Raw genomic sequence first — 25,215 nt, forward strand, 5'->3', positions numbered from 1 at the left:
ATGGTGTGAGGAAGAGAGAGGAAAGGGAGAGTGATAGGATGGAACAAAGCAACAGGCCTGTCTCTTGCTGTCTGAAAATTACTTAGGGGCGAGGAGAGAAACTGACAATGCACAGGCTTGTGGATCCGTAAATGCAAAGTAATCACAGCTTTGTTTAACGCACCGCTATCACCAGCACAACCATTTTAGCAGGCACATATGGAGGAAGGCCTTGTTCACATCTAAAATCGAAGTTAAATCGTGAATGCAAAGGTTTTGCAATTTTGTGCGAATTTTTTTAGAACCTGCACGCTTCCATTTTAGGCAGGCATTGTGTAAGCGTTTTTTGGGGGGAGATTTGCGTTTTTTTTAGCTTGTTTTGGGGCCAGATTTAAAGAGCCCCTCACCTAAATAATTGAAAATAGTATAATTAATATTATAATGAGTGTAGTGGGCAGGGTATATAAGGGGAGTGGTACCTGCAATGCTTTATGGGTTGTAGAGAAAGAGTATAGCCACGAAGGAAGAGTTGGTGTTCTTCGTGTCTGCTGTTTATTTTTGGAGGGCAAGGCCCATGCTTCCTCGTTCCTGGGTGCATCCCATTAATGTGAGTTCAAATTGGAACGTACAATTCCAGTATATGAGTAATAATTAAATGTTAATCTAATTCTGTAAAACCATTTCATAAGACTAGTATGATTATAGGATTTTTATTTACACCTTATCTTTATGTAATAGCATGTGTAAGTTAGATTTTGGTCCTTCAAAGCCATTGTATCTTCCAATATGTATATGTATCCAGTATACCCTAACTTCTACATATATTGAAGTAACATTTGTACGCCCTTTCAACAATGCATCAAACAGTAGTTGTAAACCTTATGATTGATTGAATAAAGTCAGAGTCATTTACTGTTTTAACTTTTTATAATTTCTGTTTCTGTCAGTAATTGACGCAATAATTTTTGTTTCCAAAAACGTAAAACTTTGGTTACATCAAAAGTCCACAGTACACAAAATAACATGTGTAGCTTCCACATGTCACACTTAAATGTTGCAGAGCAGCAGTGCAGAGGGGTGTTCTCCTCGTCTTCTTGCACAGATGTAACACCACTATCCATTGATGATGGCTCAGTTATGTCCACATCTGTAGTTGTTTGTGTGGGTTCTTCAGCAGGTAGATTTTCTTTTGTACTGTTAATAAAGGATAATAATAATAAACGTCACCTTATTCTGTAAAAGTCTGATGGCTTTATAACTCATCAGTGTCAATACTTACGTCCCAGTATCAGTATGTGGCTTCAGAAAGTCCAGAAAGGCTGCAAATCAACATGTTCACCGGTGTTTGGCCCCTGAACCACTTTTTGGTCAAGTTTTTGTCTCTCCAACTCCGTTTTGCAGTTATCACAAACAGATTTCCATCTGGTTTTCAACTGTTCAACTGAAAAATAACAAAAACAAAATTGTTATTTGTTTACACTTGCACATTCATTGCAACAGGCCACATGTATGCAGCAATACATTTCTAATATAGCTAGTGGAAGTCAAGTATCCAGAACATAGTTTTGGATACCTGCAGAACACAAATGTCTGGAACTGAAATTCACATCCCTGGCCCAGGCCCTTGGCCTAACACCAAGTCACCTGACTTTCCCTGAACCTTCATTGCTGCTGAAGCCTTTGCCCTTCCACAAAATGCCATTATGCCTTTTTACCAAAGAGCAGCACCAGAAAAAAAATCCTGGCTAACAAGTTTCCCTTTTACTACACTGCCATGCAAATGATATAAACAAACGCAGTTACTGCTGTGAGTACTACCTGCATCCAACATAACTATGTGTGCACTATGCAAGGAGAGATAGTTGAACAGGATGTCATTCAACTCACATTTAAAAGCTATGCTGGTGCTTTGTGAACAGGAAGACATAGTGCACTCATTATTACAGAGCATATGACTATAGATGTAATCACTGCAGAGGGTGGTGTACAACTTAAAAAAGCATTACTTTAAAAAAAAAAAATTGGGGTATGATTTATGATTTGAATAAACTTTGTTGCAAAATACATATATCCACCACCATTGCAGACCTTGACATCGCACCCTTTCCACCCTCAGACCATCACCTTCTCACCTTCAACCTCCTCACGGAAAGCACCTCCAAATTACCCACCCACCCACCTGGTCGATGGCAGCGAGACCTACGCAAGCTCAACCCTAGCGTCCTTGCTGACCCCCTCCATGCCCTCTCCTCCACTCTCCCCACCCTAACCTGTCCTAATCTTGCTGCAGCTCAGTATCGCCAAACTCTCTCATCAGCCCTAGAGAAAGTTGCTCCACCAATATTTGGACGCCACCGACCCCCTAACCCCCAGCCCTGGCGCACTACCCATACTCGCAACCTCCAGAGGAAAACACGTGCCACTGAACGGAAATGGAGAAAAACTAGACTTAACCAGGATTTCCTACAGTACAAGACCAACCTGCTGCAGTTCCACGCTGCCCTTGCTCATGCAAAGCAGGAATACTTTACCAAGCTCATCGGAGCACAAGCTTCCAATCCCCAGCATCTTTTTGCCACTTTCAACTCCCTGCTTAAACCCACCCCCCACCCTCCGTTTCCTCCCTCTCTGCCACAGATTTAGCCACCCACTTCACCAACAAAATTGTCTCCATCCGCCAAGAAATATCCAATCTCCAATCTTCACCTCCCACCCCCTCCCAACCAGCTCCTCCTCCACCCTATTCTCCCCTCACATCCTTCACTCCTACTACCACCGAGGAAGTCAACCACCTACTGCAGACTTCCCATACCACTACTTCGCCCCTTGACCCCATCCCTTCTGATTTACTCCAGCCTCACTTCACGGAATTGGCCCCAGTCCTCACTACCCTGTTCAACCTCTCCCTATCCACAGGCACCTTCCCCTCAGACTTCAAGCAGGCCACTGTACTACCCCTGCTCAAGAAACCCTCCCTTGACCCCTCGCTACCCTCTAACTACCGTCCTATCTCCCTCCTCCCCTTTGCCTCAAAACTCCTGGAGCGTCTGGTTCACAAACGCCTGACCCAGTACCTCAATGCCAACTCACTCCTAGACCCACTGCAATCTGGATTTCGGCCTGCCCACTCAACCGAAACTGCTCTCACCAAAGTGGTCAATGACCTTGCCTTAGCTAAAGCTGAAGGTAAATACTCCATTCTCCTCCTCCTTGACCTTTCAGCAGCTTTTGACACAGTAGATCATCCCCTACTCCTCCAGTCCCTCCAGTCCTTGGGCATTCACGATCTCGCCCTGTCCTGGCTTTCATCCTACCTCTCCAACCGCTCCTTCACGACCGCCTTCAATGAGTCCTCGTCCACCCCCAACCACCTCTCGGTGGGAGTCCCCCAAGGTTTGGTCCTTGGCCCCCTACTGTTCACGCTATACACATCCTCCATTGGCAAGGTTATCTCCTCCATGGGTTTTAACTATCATCTGTATGCAGATGACACCCAGATCTACCTCCACACCCCTGACATATCCACCACTACCATGGACAAGGTCTCCTCCTGCCTATCAGCCATCTCCTCCTGGATGTCCGCTAGGTTCCTGAAACTAAATCTAGACAAAACGGAATTTATGATCTTCCCACCCCGGCCATCCACGAACCTCCCAGATGTGCATGTCACTGTTAACCACACTACCATTCGCCCTACCTCTCAAGCCCGTTGTCTGGGTGTCACCCTGGACTCCGCACTCTCCTTCACTTCCCACATCCAAAACCTCACAAAGTCCTGCAACTTCCACCTTCGTAACATCTGTAAGATTCGCCCTTTCCTGACCTCTGCCACCACCAAACTCCTCATCCATGCCCTCATAATTTCCCGCCTTGACTACTGCAATGCCCTGCTGTCTGGTCTCCCTATGACCCGAACAGCCCCACTGCAGTCCATCATGAATGCGGCAGCCAGAATTATCCACTGTTCCCATCGCTCCACCACGGCAGATCCCCTCCTAGAATCCCTCCACTGGCTTCCTATCCAGTCCAGAATCAAATTCAAGATACTGTGTCTGACCTACAAATCTGTCCACAAAACTTGTCCAACCTACATTTCCGATCTTACTCAGAGGTACACACCTAGCCGCTCACTCCGCTCTTCCAATGAACTTCGCCTAACCGCCCCCCGCATCACCCAGTCCCATGCACGCCTCCAGGACTTCTCAAGAGCTGCTCCAACACTATGGAACTCCCTACCTCCACCCATTAGGGCAGCCCCCTCCTTCAACATCTTCAAGAAAGCCCTCAAAACTCACCTTTTCACTCTGGCCTACTACCCCTCACAAGTGCTCTAAACCTACAGCTGAACTCTGGTCCCCTACCGTTCGTGTCCTTACCTCTCCCTCTAGATTGTAAGCCTTTGGGCAGGGTCCTCCTCCTTTTGTGTCCTAACTGATCATGCACCTCCATTACTGTGAACCCATGCTATGCATCTGAGTGAACCTAACATGCCTAATCTACATGCTCAATCCAATGACTAAGCATTACCTGGCACTCATACTGTGCCGTGTGATCTGGTTTTCTATTATTCCTGTATTGTCATATTGCTGTATGTCACCCCTAAATATTGTCTGTAACCTAAATTAATGTTCAGCGCTGCGTAATATGTTGGCGCTTTATAAATACAATAAATAAATAAATAAATAAATAAATATATGATTCTAAATAAAAATTACATTTTTTGTCCTATTTTGAACAACAGCATACTCAATATGTTTGTGGCTCAAAATTTTCTTGGAGGACAACAAAAGCTTGGCGGATGAGTTTTTAGTCCCTAGGCCTTCACAAAGGATTAGAGGAAATGATCTGTGGATGGAGGAAAAATGTTTTAGCCATTTATTTAGGAAAGGGTTCTTTACAGTAAGAGTGATTAAGATGTGGAATGCATTGCCACAGGAAGTAGTTATGGCAAATTCTATATCAAATTCTAAATCTGCATTTAAAGGAGGCTTAGATGCTTTCCTTGCGATGAAAGACATCCATGGCTATAATTACTAGGTAATGCCCAGTGGGGTTGATCCAGGGATTTTATTTGATTGCCATCTGGAGTCGGGAAGGAATTGTTTCCCTTTTGGGGCTAATTGGACCATGCCTTGTAAGGGTTTTTTGCCTTCCTCTGGATCAACAGGGATATGTGAGGGAGCAGGCTGTGTTGTACTTTGTTTTCTGGTTGAACTCGGACGTATGTTTTTTTCAACCCAATTAACTATGTAACATTGGATTCAGTTTAAATTGGTACCACTCATATATGGTGGCATCTGTTGAAGCGGAGTACGATTGTTAGAAGAGGGGAGCCTAAGAATGCCCCGCATGTGCTAATGACCATTGTAGATTGTGGTCCTGACTCAGTGAGTCACTTTCAATTGGGTGCTGGTGAAGATAACGATTTCTGTGTGCAGCACTGGTCAAATTTTTTTCTGCAGAGTCCAGTTAGTCTGGAGCAGCAACAAGATCGGATAAAGCAAGGTACAAATTTGTAGCGCAAACTCATGTCCAGTAGCAATCCACGGTGACTTTACTGCTTGTCAGCTGCCCATGTGAAAGGGCCCTAACATTACTGTGTATGGGATTGCTAAAAAAAAGCTGGTGATGGAACTACTTTTCATGATAGTGGTCCTTTCCACAACATTTCCTGTTCATCTGGTCACCTTCAGCTAGGGAGTAGATTCAGCCAAACTGGACTTGGAAGTTGTGCCCCTGTTAATAATTTAATTGGGCAGAGATAAAGCTGATGGGTAGACAGGTGATCTACAGCTTTCTTAAAGAAAATCTGTAATGAAAAAAACTCCCCTGGGGGGTACTCACCTCGGATGGGGGAAGCCTCCGGATCCTATTGACACTTCCCCCGTCCTCCTTGGTGCCACGGCGGCGGAGAAAATCATCCCGGAGCGGCGGCGATGTAAATATTTACCTTTTGGCTCCAGCGCAGGCGCAGTATCCACTCTTCCCACGGAGATAGGCGAAAATAGCCGATCTCCGTCGGGCCGCTCTACTGCGCAGGCGCAAGTCTCCTGCGTCTGCGCAGTAGAGCGGACCCGACGGAGATCGGCTATTTTCGCATATCTCCGTCAGAGGAGCCACAACAGCGCCCCCGCTGGAGCCCGAAAAGGTAAATATTGCACAGGCTGTCAGATTTGTTGCCTGTGCATTCCGGGGGCTGCAGTGAGACCGCGGTGGGACAAAGGAGGACGGGGGAAGCCTCGATAGGGTCCAGAGGCTTTTCCCTACTGAGGTGAGTACCCTCCAGGGGAACTTTTTTCAGTACAGGTTTTCTTTAACAAATGTATCCAGAAATTGATCGTATGCTGTGAGGATAATCTCTGAGTGGATTCTTTGGAAGTGCATAGCAAGGGTGGTGTCAGTTCTTGATAGTTAATTATGTTCCACTTGCAGCTGATAGCATAAAAGCCTCCAGTATCTGCAGTTGTGGTCAGTTAGAAGCAAGTAGCAGTGACCTTTGGAGAAGAAGTGAATGGAAAAATAAAGATGGGAAGAGTTAAGGAGGGCTAGACACAGCATTTAGGATGTGTATTTAATAAGTATATGTATACGTATACTTATACTTTAAAATTAAATCAGAACATGAATTAATAACAAAATATATTTTTTTCATTTTTGATCACTTCCATTTGATCAGCTTTTACTCAGAAACTTGTTCCTTTTTTGTTTTTTAGAATAAGCACTGTTTACTGGATGTTGGTTTGGAATGTGCAAAAGAATTAATCAAGGCAAAACTTTTCCCCATTGTTCTCTTCATCAAAATTTCCGAGAAGAACATGAAGAGGTTCAGGTAATTTTTAATCTGAAACAAGTATTTTATTAATACCAATATAAAAGCTAACAACAATTCAATAACATACAGGGCATTCATAAATAGTTACACAATACAGACAATGGCATGGCAATCTTCTATAATAAAACCCCTGTGTCCCTGCATGTGCTGTCTCTGTGTAGCTGGGTCTGTGCTTTTTGCTACTGTGCATGTGTGCAGCACGGACCCAGGCTCACAGAGACAGGAGGACGGGGCGAGGGAGCCGGATGGACGTGTAAGCGGGCGGCCGGGTGTGCGGCTGCTGTGCTCGCGGCAAGTGCATGCACTGTGGGTGCGCGCACGCACGCACACGAGTGCGGCGGGTGCGGCAGGAGCGCACGCGTACGCAGTACCATGCGGCAGCGAGAAACACAGACCCTAGAGCCCGTTTTTAAACGGGCTTGGGTCTGCTACTATATCATAAAGAAGAATTTGTGGATGATGCCTCATCATCACAACCTCATCAGGCTGACAAGGCGACAGCCTTACCATCTTTATAGTCATAGTCGTCAAACCAGGTGGCCTTTGGCATCCGACAACTAAAGATTCTAGGGTTAGGAGATTTAAGACAGTGAAATCAGTTGAATGTCTAGCCAGGTCTTTGACACCGCTGTACCATCAAAGGAGTATCTAATACAGGACCAACGGGTCCTCAAACAGACACATAAGGTTCACTAGATCTAAACAGGGCTTAATTCCAAAGGCTCAGGGCCTGATAAAGTAAACATGCAAACACTGTACTAAGAGAACTAGGATTGGGTAAATGACAGCACAACACTGGGACTGAACCACATTCCCTGATACAAAGCCCCTCCTAACCAGTAACTATATTACCTAAAATATAACTTTTATTAATGTTAACCACCTTAGCGGTATGGAAGAGCTCAGCTCGTCCATTACCGCCAGAGGGTGCCGCTCAGGCCCTGCTGGGCCGATTTTGATCAAATAAAGAGCAGCACACGCAGCCGGCACTTTGCCAGCCGCGTGTGCTGCCCGATCGCCGCCGCTCTGCGGCGATCCGCCGCGAGCAGCGGCAAAAGAGGGTCCCCCCAGCCGCCTGAGCCCTGCGCAGCCGGAACAAATAGTTCCGGCCAGCGCTAAGGGCTGGATCGGAGGCGGCTGACGTCAGGACGTCGGCTGACGTCCATGACGTCACTCCGCTCGTCGCCATGGCGACAGGAGAAGCCAAACACGGAAGGCTGCTTATTGCGGCCTTCCGTGTTACTTTTGGCCACCGGAGGCGATCAGAAGAACGCCTCCGGAGCGCCATCTTTCAGTTGGCTGCATGAAATAGTTTTTTTTTTATTTAAAAAAAACCCTCATGCAGCTGCCTTGGCGATCTTAATAGAACGCCAGGGTGGTTAATTAATGTTAATGTTTTATTAATGTTAATTAAAAGAATCAAAGTATGAATGGGCTGGCACACCCACCACCAACATATAACATAACAATGGGGGTAGAGTATAATCTTTGCAACAGAACAGCGGTCTAACACTTAAGACACCCATATATCATAGTGTCAAATGCATATGAAAGATATTAAATGCATATGAAAGATAATAATTCCAGTATTTGTAGGCTCACTGGATTAGGGAGAGCCAAGGTTTGAACCCAGGTCTTCCATGTCAGAGACAGAGCCCCTAACCATCATACTATCCAGGCACTGTATCAAATAAGAGGGGTTATATAAACTAGGTATAGAACAAAGGGATTGAACTGACTCTTGGGTGCATGCAGAATTAGGCTATTTTTATTTAGTTCTATTTAATTAATAAGTAAAAAACATAATAACACATATTATATACATATACGAATATATCAAAGGTTAAACAAGACAAACTAACAAACACTAATGAGATAAAATGGACCTAAATATCCCAGATAGGAGGAGGCTGCAGTCCTCCAACCTAATCAATCATGGTATTCCTGTAAGGCTGGTTTCACAGTGGGACGTTACAGGCGCACGTTAGAGCAGCCTGTAACGCAGCCCACCGCACAGTAATGAAAAATCAATGGGGCTGTTCACAGTGCGGACGTTGAAACGGCGAAACATGTCGATGTACATGCGTCCACCCATGGACTTTATCCCAGCAACCTTCCTGTAATCCGGGGACTTTCTATCTTCATGCACGTATTCACACTGGATGGTAACTATGTATTGCACGCTGTGCAGCTCATGAACTGCCTTAAACTGCCTGAAAACTGCCTGAAAACTTCCTATAAACTGCTTCATTGCTTCATGCTAACCCAGCTACCATGCTCTGCTGCATAAGATCTGCTAACATTTGTACTTACTGATATGGCTATATCGCTGCTATTTTGCTGGATTGTACATGAACTAGCTACACTGGTACCCTGATGCATGGCTTACCATCCTTGCCTGTGCTTTATATCTGCTGGTGATTTATATTTAAGCAAGTGCTACGGAAGTTATATACACTTTCCACGGATTTGTGGACTTTCACTGGGACTGCGACTGGGTCCAGGAATACTTTATACACAATGTGCACAGTGATTCCTTCAATGTAATCAAGCGGCTTTTTGAGCATTATCCTCATTACATCAAATCGTAAAAGGGCTAAGGAGTGATCTAGACCTAGGTCTAGCGTGCATGGACTTTCGCAGATCACTGCATTCTCTCTGGGCTCATATAGGCACTTTTGATAATTCTGTCAACCTTCAGTATCAATAGATGTGGCTATATTCAATTTATCAATGACATCATCATCCTGCCAGTATTACAGGAATACCATGATTGATTAGGTTGGAGGACTGCAGCCTCCTCCTATCTGGGATATTTAGGTCCATTTTATCTCATTAGTGTTTGTTAGTTTGTCTTGTTTAACCTTTGATATATTCGTATATGTATATAATATGTGTTATTATGTTTTTTACTTATTAATTAAATAGAACTAAATAAAAATAACCTAATTCTGCATGCACCCAAGAGTCAGTTCAATCCCTTTGTTCTATACCTACTATTAACGCGGACATGGTGCATGCAGTCTTTTTAATGTAGAGGTTTTCAACCTGATTTATATTGAGTCGTTTAGACATTCAAATTACTTTTGTCTGATTCCTGTTTGGGTTCCCCTTTTTTGCAATACACATTGGTTATATAAACTACACTCTATTCATCTATAAGTTCATATGGAAAACATACATAGATTGGTCAGTAGTTCCAAAGAAGGGGTATGCATCCCCAATGTAATGGAATAGTGATAACCCCGAATGGTTAAAAACCAATCCAAATGTGCAGAGATTCATACCCCCATAAACATACACATCATCCCTTAAAACTTGACATGTTTCGACAACATTATAATTGTAGTCTTCATCAGGAAAATAAAAATAAAAAAGGTGCTCAATAGTGCATTATAACAGTGACATAATGTGCAGCCCACGTCAGAACAATTTGGTAGAGATTATAAACATTACAGTTTGGTGAATAGTATTTATGTGCATAGCATAGGGGGAGTGACAGGAACACCAGGAGAGATACAAGGAAGTGAGTGCACCAGCCAGACTAGGTTGCCCCTTTTAACCCATCAATCCCAGACTTTGCAGAACCACCCAGGTTTACCTCTGTATGTGTACATCAGGTTTTGTATAGAAGGTCTTTTTCCACCAGCTCTATCCACTCCTGCAGAGTGAGAACCCAGGAGCATAACCAGTCTCTAGCTATGAGTAGCCTGGCAGTGTACAGCGTTTATTAAATAAAAGCCTTGTCAGCAAAGGGTATATCCTCGTCCGACAAAAATCCCAACAAACAAATAGCAGGGTCTAAAGTGACAGGACATTCCATACTATCATGAAGAAAGTCCACTACTTGTTTCCAGTAGTCATTTATGTTTGGTCAAAACCACAATAGGTGAAAAGGAGGCATTTAAAGCTTGACAGTAAGGGCAGCCCAAGGAATAGTCCCTGGAAAACTTCCCCAATCTTACAGGGGTAAGATATGCACGGTGTACACTGTATGTTTGCACACAAGAGAGACAGCTTAAACAGCTTCAAAAGCCTCCTCTCGGTCTTTGTCATCCAGCTCAATTTGTTCCTTAGTCCACCTTGTCTTGGAAGGAAGAATAACGTGCATAGCATTCTGCTAGAGCAGTGCTGAATATAATAGAGGCGTAGCTACGGTTTTCAGCGCCCGGGGACAAAGACCATCTTAGCGCCCCCCCCAACCGGTGGTGGTGCAGCAGATTGTGGGTGTGGTCATGGGTGGGGCCAAATGTACATTGTCCATCTGAACAACGGGCTCCATATACAGTACAATGCCTTTATAGTGAATTTCAAGGGACGGGGCCAAGTAGTTTACTATATCAAAAGTTTACTGTACTGGGCATACATTGTATATTTTTGGGACCCAGGGACTGAGATCACTTTATAAGGATAGGTCATACATTGTATAGTCATGCAGGTACATGATCGGGACCTGAGGACTGAGTTTACTACTGTATATCAGGATTGGGCATACATTGTAAACATAACAGCTGTCACAGTGGATCAAATCTTTAAGATTCCCGATGACTCTGGGCAAAGTACCGCGATTGCTTGACTTCCCGTTCACACTGGATGTGTAACATCACGCATTCCCGCCGGCCAGAAGATGGATTGTTGAACACTCGTGGGAGGGGGGATGTCGCTGGATCCATCTTCCTCTGATGAGTACTTATGAGTATTTAGCTTAAAGAGAACCTGAAGTGAGGGGTATATGGAGGCTGCCATATTTATTTCCTATTAAGCAATACTAGTTGCCTGGCAGTCCTGCTGATCATCTGCCTCTAACATTTTTAGCCGTAGACCCTGAACAAGCATGCAGATCAGATGTTTCAGACATTATTGTCAGATCTGACAGGATTAGCTGCATGCTTTTTCAAAAGCACTTACTGAATGGTAGTTGCTCTGTCCAACTGCCAAAAAATTGTGTAGCGAGCAGGGAAGCTGGCCAGCATCATTGTTTAAATCATTTTTAGGGAATATCTTTATAAGGAATAAAAGCCTTGCTGAGAATCTCCTATGAAGAGATGGACTAGTCCAAAACCTGTCGCTTCTGATTTAAACAATGATGCTGGCCAGCTTCCCTGCACACTACACAGTTTTTTGGCAGTTGGACAGAGCAACTACCATTCAGTAAGTGCTTTTGAAAAATAAATAAATCCCTGAGAACCCCCTATGAATAGATGGACTAGTCCAAAACCTGTCGCTTCTGTCAGATTTCTACTACCTATTGTAAGTGACAGCAACATAGGAGAAAAGTAATTTATGGCTCATCTTACTCTGGAAAAAACGTACTTCTTATTTGTCTATGTTTGCACATATTTAAAATTTTTAATTTGTTGCCATAGTGCCCCTTTAAGATGTCAGCGCTATGTAAAAAACACACACACACACACACACACACACACACACACACACACACACACACACACACACACACGCAATTGGATTGCATTAAAAGGAACACAATGTTTACACTGTAGGTCACACATAATTAATCAATTACTGCCCTGATAATGCCTATAGGGAGTCCTCTCACCAGGCACCAGGGTCAGGGCTTTTGGGTCCAATGTGCTAATGTTGGAGTCCCAGGAGAGGTATGCAGAGCCTATCTCACAGGCACAGCAGGCTTGTCAGTGTGGCTGCACAGGAGAGGAGAACTGACAGCCCTTCAGTCTAGCAGCAGCCCCAGCCTCACCCATCCTATTCTGTCCCCAAGCTTGCTCCTTGCTGCTGTTTGAAATGCTACTGCCGCTCTTTTACCACTTCCTCCCCTCACCAGCGTGACCAAATCATCACGCAGCACAACAGAGGGGAGGGGGTTGAAAGAGGATGCAATGTGTAGCTGTTGTCGGGCTCAGGCTGTTCCTATTGAGGATCGGGTGTTAGTTGATTCTCCAGGAGAGACAGCAACTGCTGATGAGCACCCTCAAGTCTCAGCGCACGGGGGCATTTGTACCCCTCGTCCTCCCCCCATAGCTACGCGTCTGGAATATAATATACCAATATGATGGTTAATAGCGACCTCCTTGACGAGATCCAACACCGAAGAAACACTTATTTAGGGATGCAGTCCCGAGAAATGGAGCACAAAATACATGTCTAAATGTAAAATAGTGGGGATAAAGGTGTGAGGGAGATTACATTTAGTAATCATTTGGTGAAACAAGAGAAGCAAATTATTCTTTATGACTTTGACCCAGAAAGGTAACGTTTAAGCTTTACCATAAGGGAGGAGGGACTACGTGACACTGAGGCAGATGTTGATAAAGCAGCTGTGTGGCAAGCTGTCAATGCGCCACAACAGCAATAGTGCAGTCCATACGTAAAGGATTTTAGGTAGCAAAATCATCTTGACCAGTTTGATGCATCCGATAGCAAACAAAAGGAGCCTAGTCCAGGCTACAAGATTCTCTATATTATAGGAGAGGGTACACGTTATCTTGTAGATAACATTTAGGTTGTTTTTAAATGTATACACCAACATATTTGCATTTTTATACTTCCACAAGTGTGTACTGAAGGGGCAGAGCTAAAGCCATTAGTAAATCAAGACACATGATGACAGATTTAGACCAGCTGATGACAAGGCCAGAATAGTAACCAACCTCTTTAGTTAATGTGAAAACAGTCTGTAGCGATTTGTCGCAGTCAGCCGGGTATACATTGGTGTCATCAGCATACATGCAGATCTTTTATTCATGTCTTGGACCTTAAGCCCCCTAATTTCTCCCGAGGAGAAAATTTTGATGGTCAGAGGTTCTGCCGCCAAGGCATAGAGCAAAGAGGAGAGAGGACTACTCCTTTTTATTTCAAAAGGATCTGAAATCCAAAAATTTGTGCATATGTGAGCAGAGGGGTCGGTATAAAGGATTCTCATCCATTTGATGAAGTTTTCACCAAAGCCAAACTAGGCAAGAAATGCTTGTTAATATGGCCCTTCGACAGCATCAAAAGCTTCGGCTGCGTCCCATGACAAGTTGGCTCTGCTATCCGAATTATGGTGATGACATTGTCAATTTTTGACAGTACATATATTAACCTCCTTGGCGTTCTGGGTAATGCGTACATAAGTACGCATTACCCTTTTGTTAAATATTTTTTTTCCCGCTTGCTGTAGCTAGCATATTGCTAGCTACAGCAGTACGCCACACCGCCCGCATCCACCCTCCCAATCCCTGCCGGCCATACTTACGTGTCCGAGATCCTGCAAGAAGTGTTACTTCCTATCGTCGCTTCTCCCGTCGTCATGGTGATGAACGGACATGATGTCATGACATCATGGGGAGCTCCTATCCTTCCCATTGCGCAGCCTGGCGGTGATTCGCTAGGCTGCGCTAGTCGTTTCAGGGGGGACAGACCCTTTAGTGGCACATCTCGGCGGGTAGCGGCGGCGATTGGACAGAACATGTAGCTAGCAAAGTGCTAGCTACAGGTTCTAAAAAAAAAGTAAGTAAAAAGACCCTCCAGGGGCTGAGCAATCCACCTTGGCGTACATGGACGAGCTGAGCTCGTCATTACCGCCAAGGAGGTTAAGTGCCATACTCTTCCCTGGCATAAACCCTGTTTACTCTGGGTGTATTAAAGTAAGAATAACTTGATTAAGACGTTGAGCAAGGACTTTGGCTAGGCTTTTTACGTCCACCGAGAGGAAAGAGATGGGCCGATAGGAGTCACAGTTCACAGGATCTTTCCCAGGTTTTAGAAGGAGGATTATTAGAGGATTATTAGAGCCTACCACATAGAATGCATCAGAAAGAAAGAGTTGAACGCCATACTGGAATACGAGGTGCAGGACCAATATGTCAATATAGAAAAATTCTAAGGGTCCGCACACTCAATGAAAGTCACATCACACACGATATGTTTATTCCAGTCACCAAGGACCGCCACCCCTTTGTCACAGTATATAACAGAGTCGTTTCTTTCTGTTATATATAATGGGGACTGGCTGTGACACCGAAACAGTTGTTGGTGACTGGTATAAACAAATTGTGTGTAATGTATTAAAACCACGCTGAACTTTCATTGAGTGTGCTGACGCTTTGGATTTTTCTACCTCATAGAATGAGTAGCCAATTCTTTTGAAAGGCGTATTCAAATGTTTGGAGCAATAAGTGAGATAACAGATCTGAAAAATGTTTGTTTAGCTCAATAGGGAGGCTGTCAATGCCTGGGGATTTTCTATTAGGAAAGCTTTGGATAGGAATGTTAATCTCATCCAGAGTAATGAGTGAGTCAAGGAATTCCCTATGTTCAAGTGACAAAGAGGGGAGTTTAATTTCAGACAGGTATATTTCAGAGTCTGTGTTGGATGCAGAGGACTGAGAGGTGCAAAGCCAGCTGTAAAAGTTTTGAAAGGTCTTGTTTATTTGAGGTGTACCAGAAATGAGACTCCCCTTTCAATCTATTACTGTGGAAATCTCAGAGAGACACGTGCTAGCTTAGGCCAAATTAGCCAGTAATGTTCCAGATTTTTCATTTTGCTCATAGAAGGTAGAGATGCCCAATTCGGTGGTTCGCGGTGAACCGCGAACTATATGCAATTTCGACCCGCCCCCTATACTACATCATTAGGCTCAACTTTGACCCACTACATCACAGTCAGCAGACACATGGTAGCCAATCAGGCTACACTCCCTCCTGGAGCCCCCCTCCCCCTTATAAAAGCAGGCAGCGTCAGCCATTTCACTCACTCGTATGGATGCAGTAATTAGAGAAGGGAGAGCTTGCTGCAGAGAGGCATAGGGAAAGCTTAGTTAGGCTCTTGTTAGTTTGCTCCTTGTTGATACTTATTGCTAAAAAGCACCCCTCAACAGCTCTTTTGAGAGCTAATATTGTTCTTGTGATCTATTTTTTTGTGTGTGTCCCACAGACACTTGTTGCATATACAGCCCTTTCAGTCAGTCGCAGCTGGCCCTTGGCCCCTTGACAATTCCTACTGTGCCACTTACAGGCCCAGCACATTCAGTGACTACCTGTTCACGGTACCTGTGTGTGTGACAGCTGCACATTTACAATACCAATCCCTGCATACCTTTTCAGTGCACCTACCTACGTGACCGCAAGCAGTGTTATATTATATACCAGTTACTCGCTGCACCTGTTTATGGTACCTGTGTGTGTGACAGCTGCACATTTGTAATACCAATCCCTGCATACCTGTTCAGTAGTGCACCCACCTACATGACCGCACGCAGTGTTATATACCAGTCACTGCACCTGTTCACGGTACCTGTGTGTGTGACAGCTGCACATTTGTAATACCAGTCACTGCATACCTGTTTAGTGCACCTACCTACGTGACCGCAAGCAGTGTTATATTATATATCAGATAAAAGATTTTGTTATATAAGCGCTCGCTTCACATCTAACAGACAACTGATTATATGTTTGTTCTGATACACATCTAACAAATTCTGTTACATAGTTACATAGTTATTTTGGTTGAAAAAAGACATACGTCCATCGAGTTCAACCAGTATAAAGTACAACACCAGCCTGCTCCCTCACATATCCCTGTTGATCCAGAGGAAGGCGAAAAAACCCTTACAAGGCATGGTCCAATTAGCCCCTAAAGGGAAAAATTCCTTCCCGACTCCAGATGGCAATCAGATAAAATCCCTGGATCAACATCATTAGGCATTACCTAGTAATTGTATCCATGGATGTCTTTCAACTCAAGGAAAGCATCTAAGCCCCCTTTAAATGCAGGTATAGAGTTTGCCATAACGACTTCCTGTGGCAATGCATTCCACATCTTAATCACTCTTACTGTAAAGAACCCTTTCCTAAATAAATGGCTAAAACGTTTTTCCTCCATGCGCAGATCATGTCCTCTAGTCCTTTGAGAAGGCCTAGGGACAAAAAGCTCATCCGCCAAGGTATTATATTGCCCTCTGATGTATTTATACATGTTAATTAGATCCCCTCTAAGGCGTCTTTTCTCTAGACTAAATAAACCCAGTTTATCTAACCTTTCTCGATAAGTGAGACCTTCCATCCCACGCATCAATTTTGTTGCTCGTCTCTGCACCTGCTCTAAAACTGCAATATCTTTTTTGTAATGTGGTGCCCAGAACTGAATTCCATATTCCAGATGTGGCCTTACTAGAGAGTTAAACAGGGGCAATATTATGCTAGCATCTCGAGTTTTTATTTCCCTTTTAATGCATCCCAAAATTTTGTTAGCTTTAGCTGCAGCTGCTTGGCATTGAGTACGATTATTTAACTTGTTGTCAATGAGTACTCCTAAGTCCTTCTCCAAGTTTGATGTCCCCAACTGTATCCCATTTATTTTGTATGGTGCTAGGCCATTAGTACGTCCAAAATGCATGACCTTACATTTGTCAACATTGAATTTCATCTGCCATGTATGTGCCCATATAGCCATCCTATCCAGATCCTGTTGCAATATGACACTATCTTCCTGAGAGTTAATGATTCTGCACAATTTTGTATCATCTGCAAAAATAGCAACATTGCTCACTACTGCATCTACTAGGTCATTAATAAATAAATTGAAGAGCACTGGACCCAGAACAGACCCCTGTGGGACCCCACTGCTAACAGTCTCCCATTTTGAGTATGATCCATTGACCACAACTCTTTGCTTTCTGTCCATTAGCCAGTTCCCTATCCATGAACACAGACTCTTCCCCAGTCCTTGCATCCTCAACTTTTGCACCAGACTTTTGTGGGGAACAGTGTCGAAGGCCTTTGCAAAGTCCAAGTATATCACATCTACAGCATTCCCAATATCCATATTAGCATTCACTACCTCATAAAAGCTGAGCATGTTAGTCAAACAGGACCTGTCTTTAGTAAACCCATGTTGATGCTGAGAAATAAGATTATTTTCTACTATGAAGTCATGTATAGTATCTCTTAGTAACCCCTCAAATAGTTTGCATACAACTGATGTTAAACTTACAGGTCTATAATTTCCTGGATCAGATTTTTTGCCCTTCTTAAATAATGGGAAAACGTGGGCTGTACGCCAATCCACTGGGACTCTGCCAGTTGCAAGAGAGTCACAAAAGATAAGATAAAGGGGTTTATCTATAACTGAACTTAATTCCCTTAGGACCCGAGGATGCATGCCATCCGGGCCAGGTGCCTTGTCTATTTTTAATTTATTTAGTCTTGCCTTCACTTCTTCCTGCGTTAAGTATTTCATATTACAGTTAGAAGATTGAGACTCTTCCGCCTCTGTAGTTTGCAACAGTGCTGTTTCTTTTGTGAAGACAGAAGCAAAGAAAGCATTTAATAACTCTGCCTTACCTTGGTCATCCACCATTGAGTTCCCATCCTCATCCTTTAGGAGTCCTATACAGTCAACCTTTCTTCTTTTAGAGTTAATGTACTTGTAAAACTTTTTTGGGTTAGATTTGATATCCTTAGCGATTTGTTTTTCAGCTTCAATCTTTGCCTGCCTAATTTCTTTTTTACAATTTTTATTGCACTCCTTATAATTGCTTAGTGCAGCCTCTGTCCCCTCCTGTTTTAAGACCTTATAGGCATTCTTTTTCCTCTTCATTTTATCTTTAACCTTTCTATTCATCCATAGAGGCCTTTTTTTATTCCTAGACATTTTGTTTCCATATGGGATATACATACTACAGTATTGATTGAGTATAAGTTTAAAAGCTTGCCATTTCCCTTCAGTGTCTTCTCCTTGTAGTACATTATCCCAGTTCACCAAACTTAGTGCCTGCCTAATTTGAGTGAACTTTGCTTTTCTAAAGTTCATAGTTTTAGTGGTCCCGCTGCCCCGTGGCCTATCAGTCACCAGCTCAAACGTTATCATGTTGTGATCACTATTTCCCAAATGTTCTTGAACCTGCACATTTGATACATTATCTGGTCTATTAGAAATGATCAGATCCAGTAACGCATTCCCCCTAGTTGGTTCAGTTACCATTTGAGTCAAGTAATTGTCCTGTAGTGCTGCCAGAAATCTGCTGCTTTTACCAGAATGGGTAGCCTCAATACTCCAGTCAATGTCTGGAAAGTTGAAGTCGCCCATAATTATGACCTCATTTTTACCTGCAGCTTTTTCAATCTGCTGTAGTAATCGCAGTTCTGCAGCTTCATTAATAAGAGGTGGCCTGTAGCATACCCCAATAAGCAATTGGCAACTTTTATTTCCACCATGAATATTTACCCAAACGGACTCCATATGCTTCATATGCTTATTCTGATTGGTATTAACAGCCAGTATAAAAGCTCGTTCTGTTATACACCCAACAAGTGACTGTTGGTATGCTTGCTCTGATTGGTATTACCAGTCAGCATATACTGCACTGACACCGTCAAATGCTGCAATTAAGTCTCTGGATTACTGCCAGCGATATAGAAGTAGTAATGGTGTAGTTGCGCTCTTGACTTTAGCAGTTAAACCATCCGCCTTCCCCCCCCTTCATGGAATCACTCACCAGATGCTGGGGTCTCAAAGACCAATGTACGCCTTCGGGGTGTATGGTCCCCCGTCACCATGCAATCTCACTGCCGCTCCTCCCTGTCTGGTGGAAGCTTGATCCGTGCCTGGTCAGGTCCTTGTTGTTATGAAGCATGTGGGGAGAAAAACACAGGAAGACCAGCCTCCTATAGTGTAAGTTTTTTTGAAAAAGTTTAAAAAACCGGTGTAGTATGAGCCGGCAATGGTCGGTAACATATGGGTTTAGGTTGAGTCAAATCCTGGGTGGCCACCATGGACTTCCGTACCCCCTCAATGTAAACCGCCGTACACCGCTCACCACCGCTAAGACGCCAGGCCAGCTGTCAGCGCTCGCTCTGCTCAACGTATTACGTCACTCCGTGGCTCCGCCCTACGCGTTTCGTTGCCTAGCAACTCATCAGGGGCTACACGGAGTGACGTGTGCGCCCTCTATTTAAGCGTATGCGGCCGCCAGCCGGGATATGACTCCTCCTTCACAATAGCTCACGTAGTGAGCAATACATTGTAGCAAAATAGAAAAGGATTAAAACTAAAATGATCCCATCATAGGACTTCACAGTACTTAGTTGATTCTCCATCCAGTAAAAATACATTAAGTTAAAATTTAATATCAAGGTGCGTGCATCTTCAATATCACAGTCCATAATTTAATTCATATGGGCTGCAGTGTTGGGCTGATGAAAGCGCCCATATGAATTAAATTATGGACTGTGATATTGAAGATCTATGAATAATGTACTTAAATTATCCTGTTTTACCCAATCAATATTGATTAAATTGTATATGGAATAGAATGGCGAATTCTGCTAGGGCATGGGAGGAGGGCACTGTTTAGCCCGATGCACGCACCTTGATATTAAATTTTAACTTAATGTATTTTTACTGGATGGAGACAGAAGTGACAGAAGGTTCTAGTAGGACACTGGCATAATTCATAATGCATGCATTAATGTTTTTAATCAATGTCCCTTGGACAGGCAAGTGATATCAGATCAGCGTCAGAAAAGAAAAGCAGTTGATTTAGGCACTGCAGTGATTGCTGTTTTAATGGTGTTTCAGATTGTCAATAAAATCACCACTGTTTTTTAAAAAATTATGACATTCAAAAAGGTAGGTACAAAACATCATCATCTGTAGAAAAATCGTCATGTGCAAGCATCTTGTGCATTCAAACAGTTGCAAGAGGAGGATGTCCTACCATATCAAAAGGTGGCGGTGGTGGGTGCAGGGCAAAAACAGTAGCCTAACGACCGTTTCGCACGGCAGTGCTTCTTCCGAGGCTGATCCACGTTTGTACACATGAATGCACAGGCTTTTATTTCCTGTGTCATGAACTGGGGGCGGGTACGCAATGACGTACGTATTTCCGGCCGCATGCATAAAAACGTAAGCGTCAACCAGACGTTCACGCGTCCAAAAGGAAACCGCGTTACCGTATGCGTAACAAATTACGCGTCGGCGCAGACCATGCGTATCGGCATGGAACGCATGCGGACTCGTAACTGTATACGCATGCAATCTAAAAAAGAGCGCATGCAATCTAAAAAAGAGGCGTATTCACCATCTTAAAGGAGTATATTGCTCCAGATTGCAAAATCAGTTGTAAGAAAAAGGGGGAGGGGCCGTTTGAGGCTAGCTGTGAAGTACAGTGACTCAAACGTGCATGTGGAACGTGAGATTGCATAAAAATACCGAAAATGCAAGGGGGAGAAAAAGGAGGAAAAAACTACTGGACAATGGAAGCAATTATTACAGGAATCATCATCCTCATTGCAAACCTGTTTGCATAAAATTGCAACATCTAAAATTACATATCAAAAGTACATATTCAAACTTAAGGGATAATCTCAATGCATAGGTTGCTACAGCTATGGATCTAAAAAACATGCCAAATCGTTATGATCGTTGAAACCCAATGGGCCCAGGGCTTCACTTTTAATGATCAAAAGCGACTCTTTTCTTAATAGGAGTCGAGAGCGATCTCCTCCCCGTTTTGGAATCATAACCTGTGCCAGACCACAAAATTTTAACACGTTTGGGTTGCTTTCATGTATTTGTCTGACATGCTCTATCAATCTCGTGGCGCCTTTACCGTTATCAACGGAACGCCAATGTTCTTGTATTCTCTCTTTTAAGGGGCGAGTGGTTTTGCCAATATAAAATCGGCCACAAGGGCACCACAGAGCATAAACCACAAATTTAGTATTACAAGTAATTAAGTCACGCACTGTCCACTGCAAGGCACCTACACGATAAGACGTGCCGGTACACATAAATTGGCAGTGGGAGCAAAATTGGAATCTGTGGTTGCCCTTCGGCCGACATCTTTGTAACCAATTCTCGATGGGACTAGGCGTGCACTCACTCCTAGTGACATGGTCTCCAATAGTGGGTGCACGCCTGAACGCCTCTAAGGGGGAAGAGGGCAGCAAGGATTTCAGAATAGGGTCTTTAACTAGGACAGACCAGTTCTTTTTAATAACATTTCTAACTGTGTTGGTCATTTGTGTGTAGTTAAACGTAAAGGCAATTTTGTCATCGCGTTTAGGATCGCGATCCTTGAACAGGAAATCGTCTTTATTTTTTTGTAGGGCTTTATGGAAGGCAGTATCAAGTTCGTTCTCGGGATACCCTCTACTGCAAAGTCTTTTTTTCAGAGCATTTCCCTGAGTTACAAAGCCCTCCAATTCTGAATTGTTTCTCCTTAGACGGAGGAATTGGCCATAAGGCAATGATTTAGTAACATGATCAGGGTGGAAGCTATCCCTTCGCAAAAGTGAGTTGGTAGCTGTGGGCTTGCGGTGCCCCCTCGCCGCTAGGCGAGAACCGCAAACCCGCAGCTCCAAATCGAGGAAGGCAATTTTGTCGGGGCCTATTTCAAACGTGAAGGCCATATTGACCTCATTCAGATTAAGATAATCTACAAATTGGGTAAAGTCCGAAGGGGACCCAGACCAGAACACCAGGATGTCGTCCACATACCTGGACCATCTCCTGATACAGCTTCTGTAGGGATTACGTCTGTTATAGACGCAATCCTCCTCCCAAGCTGCCAAAAATAAATTGTATGCGCATGCGACCGGGGTACCCATTGCGGTACCTGACACCTGCGTATACCACACGTCGTCAAATTTAAACGCATTGTGAGTGAGAACAAAACGCAAACAGTCGCATACAAACGTTACGTGATCATGATCGGACCAAACCCGGTTTAAAAAACGTTCGACCGCCTCTATGCCTGCATTATGAGGTATGCGGCTATAGAGGCTTTCAACGTCGATGGACATTAATAAGTCACCCGGTGACCATTCATAATTTTCAATTCCTTGAAGGACCTCTAAGGTGTCAGACATATGCGAAGGCACCAATTGTAAAAGAGGTCTCAGGAGATGGTCCAGGTAACGAGAAAGTCTCTCGGTGACGGAACCGACACCTGAGACAATCGGACATCCTGGTGGTCTGGTCCGTGATTTGTGAATTTTAGGGAGACAGTACCATACTGGTTTTCGAGGAAATTCAGGAAGCAGATTAGTTGCTAAACTCGGGGTCAAAAAACCCTTTTCAACCCCTTGCCTGAGGAGTGACCTCAACGCCCCTTGATATTTGAAAGTGGGATCAAAACTGATTGATGTATAGACTCGGGGGTCCCGCAGTTGCCGCATCGCCTCCTCCCTATATTGGGTGGCCGACATGACAACTACGGAACCACCCTTGTTCGACTTTTTTATTATTAAATCAGGACGATGTTTTAGCCATTTAAGGGCTCGAATTTCAGGCTCGGTAATATTTGGGGGCGATTTAGGATAGCAAAGTGCTTTCATTTCATTCTCTACTATGGTCTGGAAATGATCCAGACTTGATCCAGGTTTTGCGGTTCTCGCCTAGCGACGAGGGGGCACCGCAAGCCCACAGCTACAACTCACTTTTGCGAAGGGATAGCTTCCACCCTGATCATGTCACTAAATCATTGCCTTATGGCCAATTCCTTCGTCTAAGGAGAAACAATTCAGAATTGGAGGACTTTGTAACTCAGGGAAATGTTCTGAAAAAAAGACTTTGCAGTAGAGGGTATTCCGAGAACGAACTTGATACTGCCTTCCATAAAGCCCTACAAAAAAATAAAGACGATTTCCTGTTCAAGGATCGCGATCCTAAACGCGATGACAAAATTGCCTTTACGTTTAACTACACACAAATGGCCAACACAGTTAGAAATGTTATTAAAAAGAACTGGTCTGTCCTAGTTAAAGACCCTATTCTGAAATCCTTGCTGCCCTGTTCCCCCTTAGTGGCGTTCAGGCATGCACCCACTATTGGAGACCATGTCACTAGGAGTGAGTGCACGCCTAGTCCCATCGAGAATTGGTTACAAAGATGTCGGCCGAAGGGCAACTACAGATGCCAATTTTGCTCCCACTGCCAATTTATGTGTACCGGCACGTCTTATCGTGTAGGTGCCTTGCAGTGGACAGTGCGTGACTTAATTACTTGTAATACTAAATTTGTGGTTTATGCTCTGTGGTGCCCTTGTGGCTGATTTTATATTGGCAAAACCACTCGCCCTTTAAAAGAGAGAATACAAGAACACTGGCGTTCCGTTGATAACGGTAAAGGCGCCACGAGATTGATAGAGCATGTCAGACAAATACATGAAAGCAACCCAAACGTGTTAAAATTTTGTGGTCTGGCACAGGTTATGATTCCAAAACGGGGAGGAGATCGCTCTCGACTCCTATTAAGAAAAGAGTCGCTTTTGATCATTAAAAGTGAAGCCCTGGGCCCATTGGGTTTCAACGATCATAACGATTTGGCATGTTTTTTAGATCCATAGCTGTAGCAACCTATGCATTGAGATTATCCCTTAAGTTTGAATATGTACTTTTGATATGTAATTTTAGATGTTGCAATTTTATGCAAACAGGTTTGCAATGAGGATGATGATTCCTGTAATAATTGCTTCCATTGTCCAGTAGTTTTTTCCTCCTTTTTCTCCCCCTTGCATTTTCGGTATTTTTATGCAATCTCACGTTCCACATGCACGTTTGAGTCACTGTACTTCACAGCTAGCCTCAAACGGCCCCTCACCCTTTTTCTTGCAACTGATTTTGCAATCTGGAGCAATATACTCTTTTAAGATGGTGAATACGCCTCTTTTTTAGATTGCATGCGTATACAGTTACGCGTCCGCATGCGTTCCATGCCGATACGCATGGTCTGCGCCGACGCGTAATTTGTTACGCATACGGTAACGCGGTTTCCTTTTGGACGCGTGAACGTCTGGTTGACGCTTACGTTTTTACGCATGCGGCCGGAAATACGTACGTCATTGCGTACCCGCCCCCAGTTCATGACACAGGAAATAAAAGCCTGTGCATTCATGTGTACAAACGTGGATCAGCCTCGGAAGAAGCGCCGCCGTGCGAAACGGTCGTTAGGCTACCGTTTTTGCCCTGCACCCACCACCGCCACCTTTTGATATGGTAGGACATCCTCCTCTTGCAACTGTTTGAATGCACAAGATGTTTGCACATGACGATTTTTCTACAGATGATGATGTTTTGTACCTACCTTTTTGAATGTCATAATTTTTGAAATAACAATGGTGATTTTATTCACAATCTGAAACACCATTAAAACAGCAATCACTGCAGTGCCTGATTCAACTGCTTTTCTTTTCTGACGCTGATCCTATGTGTATGTTTCGCTAATCAGTCATGAGCACGCAGTAACTGTTACATTATCAAGGTGGCTTTTAGAACATCTGTCCATCCTCATTCCCAGTGACACGGCGACAGGCCTTGTAGTGCCGGCAACCTTTCACTCCTTGATCTGATCAAGTGATGTCAGAAACAGCAAAGTTAAAAAGGAAGATGGTAGTATTTCCCTCTTGGCTTTGCAGTATATAAAAATGTCCCTGTGGGTTTTT

At 43.8% G+C, this 25,215-nt stretch overlaps 1 protein-coding gene across 1 annotated transcript in view; it reads left to right on the forward strand.

The window, feature by feature from the left end:
* Positions 1-25,215, forward strand: part of CARD11 (caspase recruitment domain family member 11) — a 586,831-nt gene that overhangs the window by 550,254 nt on the left and 11,362 nt on the right. The window contains exon 23 of the mRNA XM_068244905.1: positions 6,693-6,808. Within this exon, the coding sequence (XP_068101006.1) occupies positions 6,693-6,808 (116 nt within the window). The remainder of the gene's footprint in view (positions 1-6,692; positions 6,809-25,215) is intronic.

This window comes from Hyperolius riggenbachi, chromosome 7 (genome assembly GCF_040937935.1).
Source record: "Hyperolius riggenbachi isolate aHypRig1 chromosome 7, aHypRig1.pri, whole genome shotgun sequence".
Classification (NCBI taxonomy): domain Eukaryota; kingdom Metazoa; phylum Chordata; class Amphibia; order Anura; family Hyperoliidae; genus Hyperolius; species Hyperolius riggenbachi.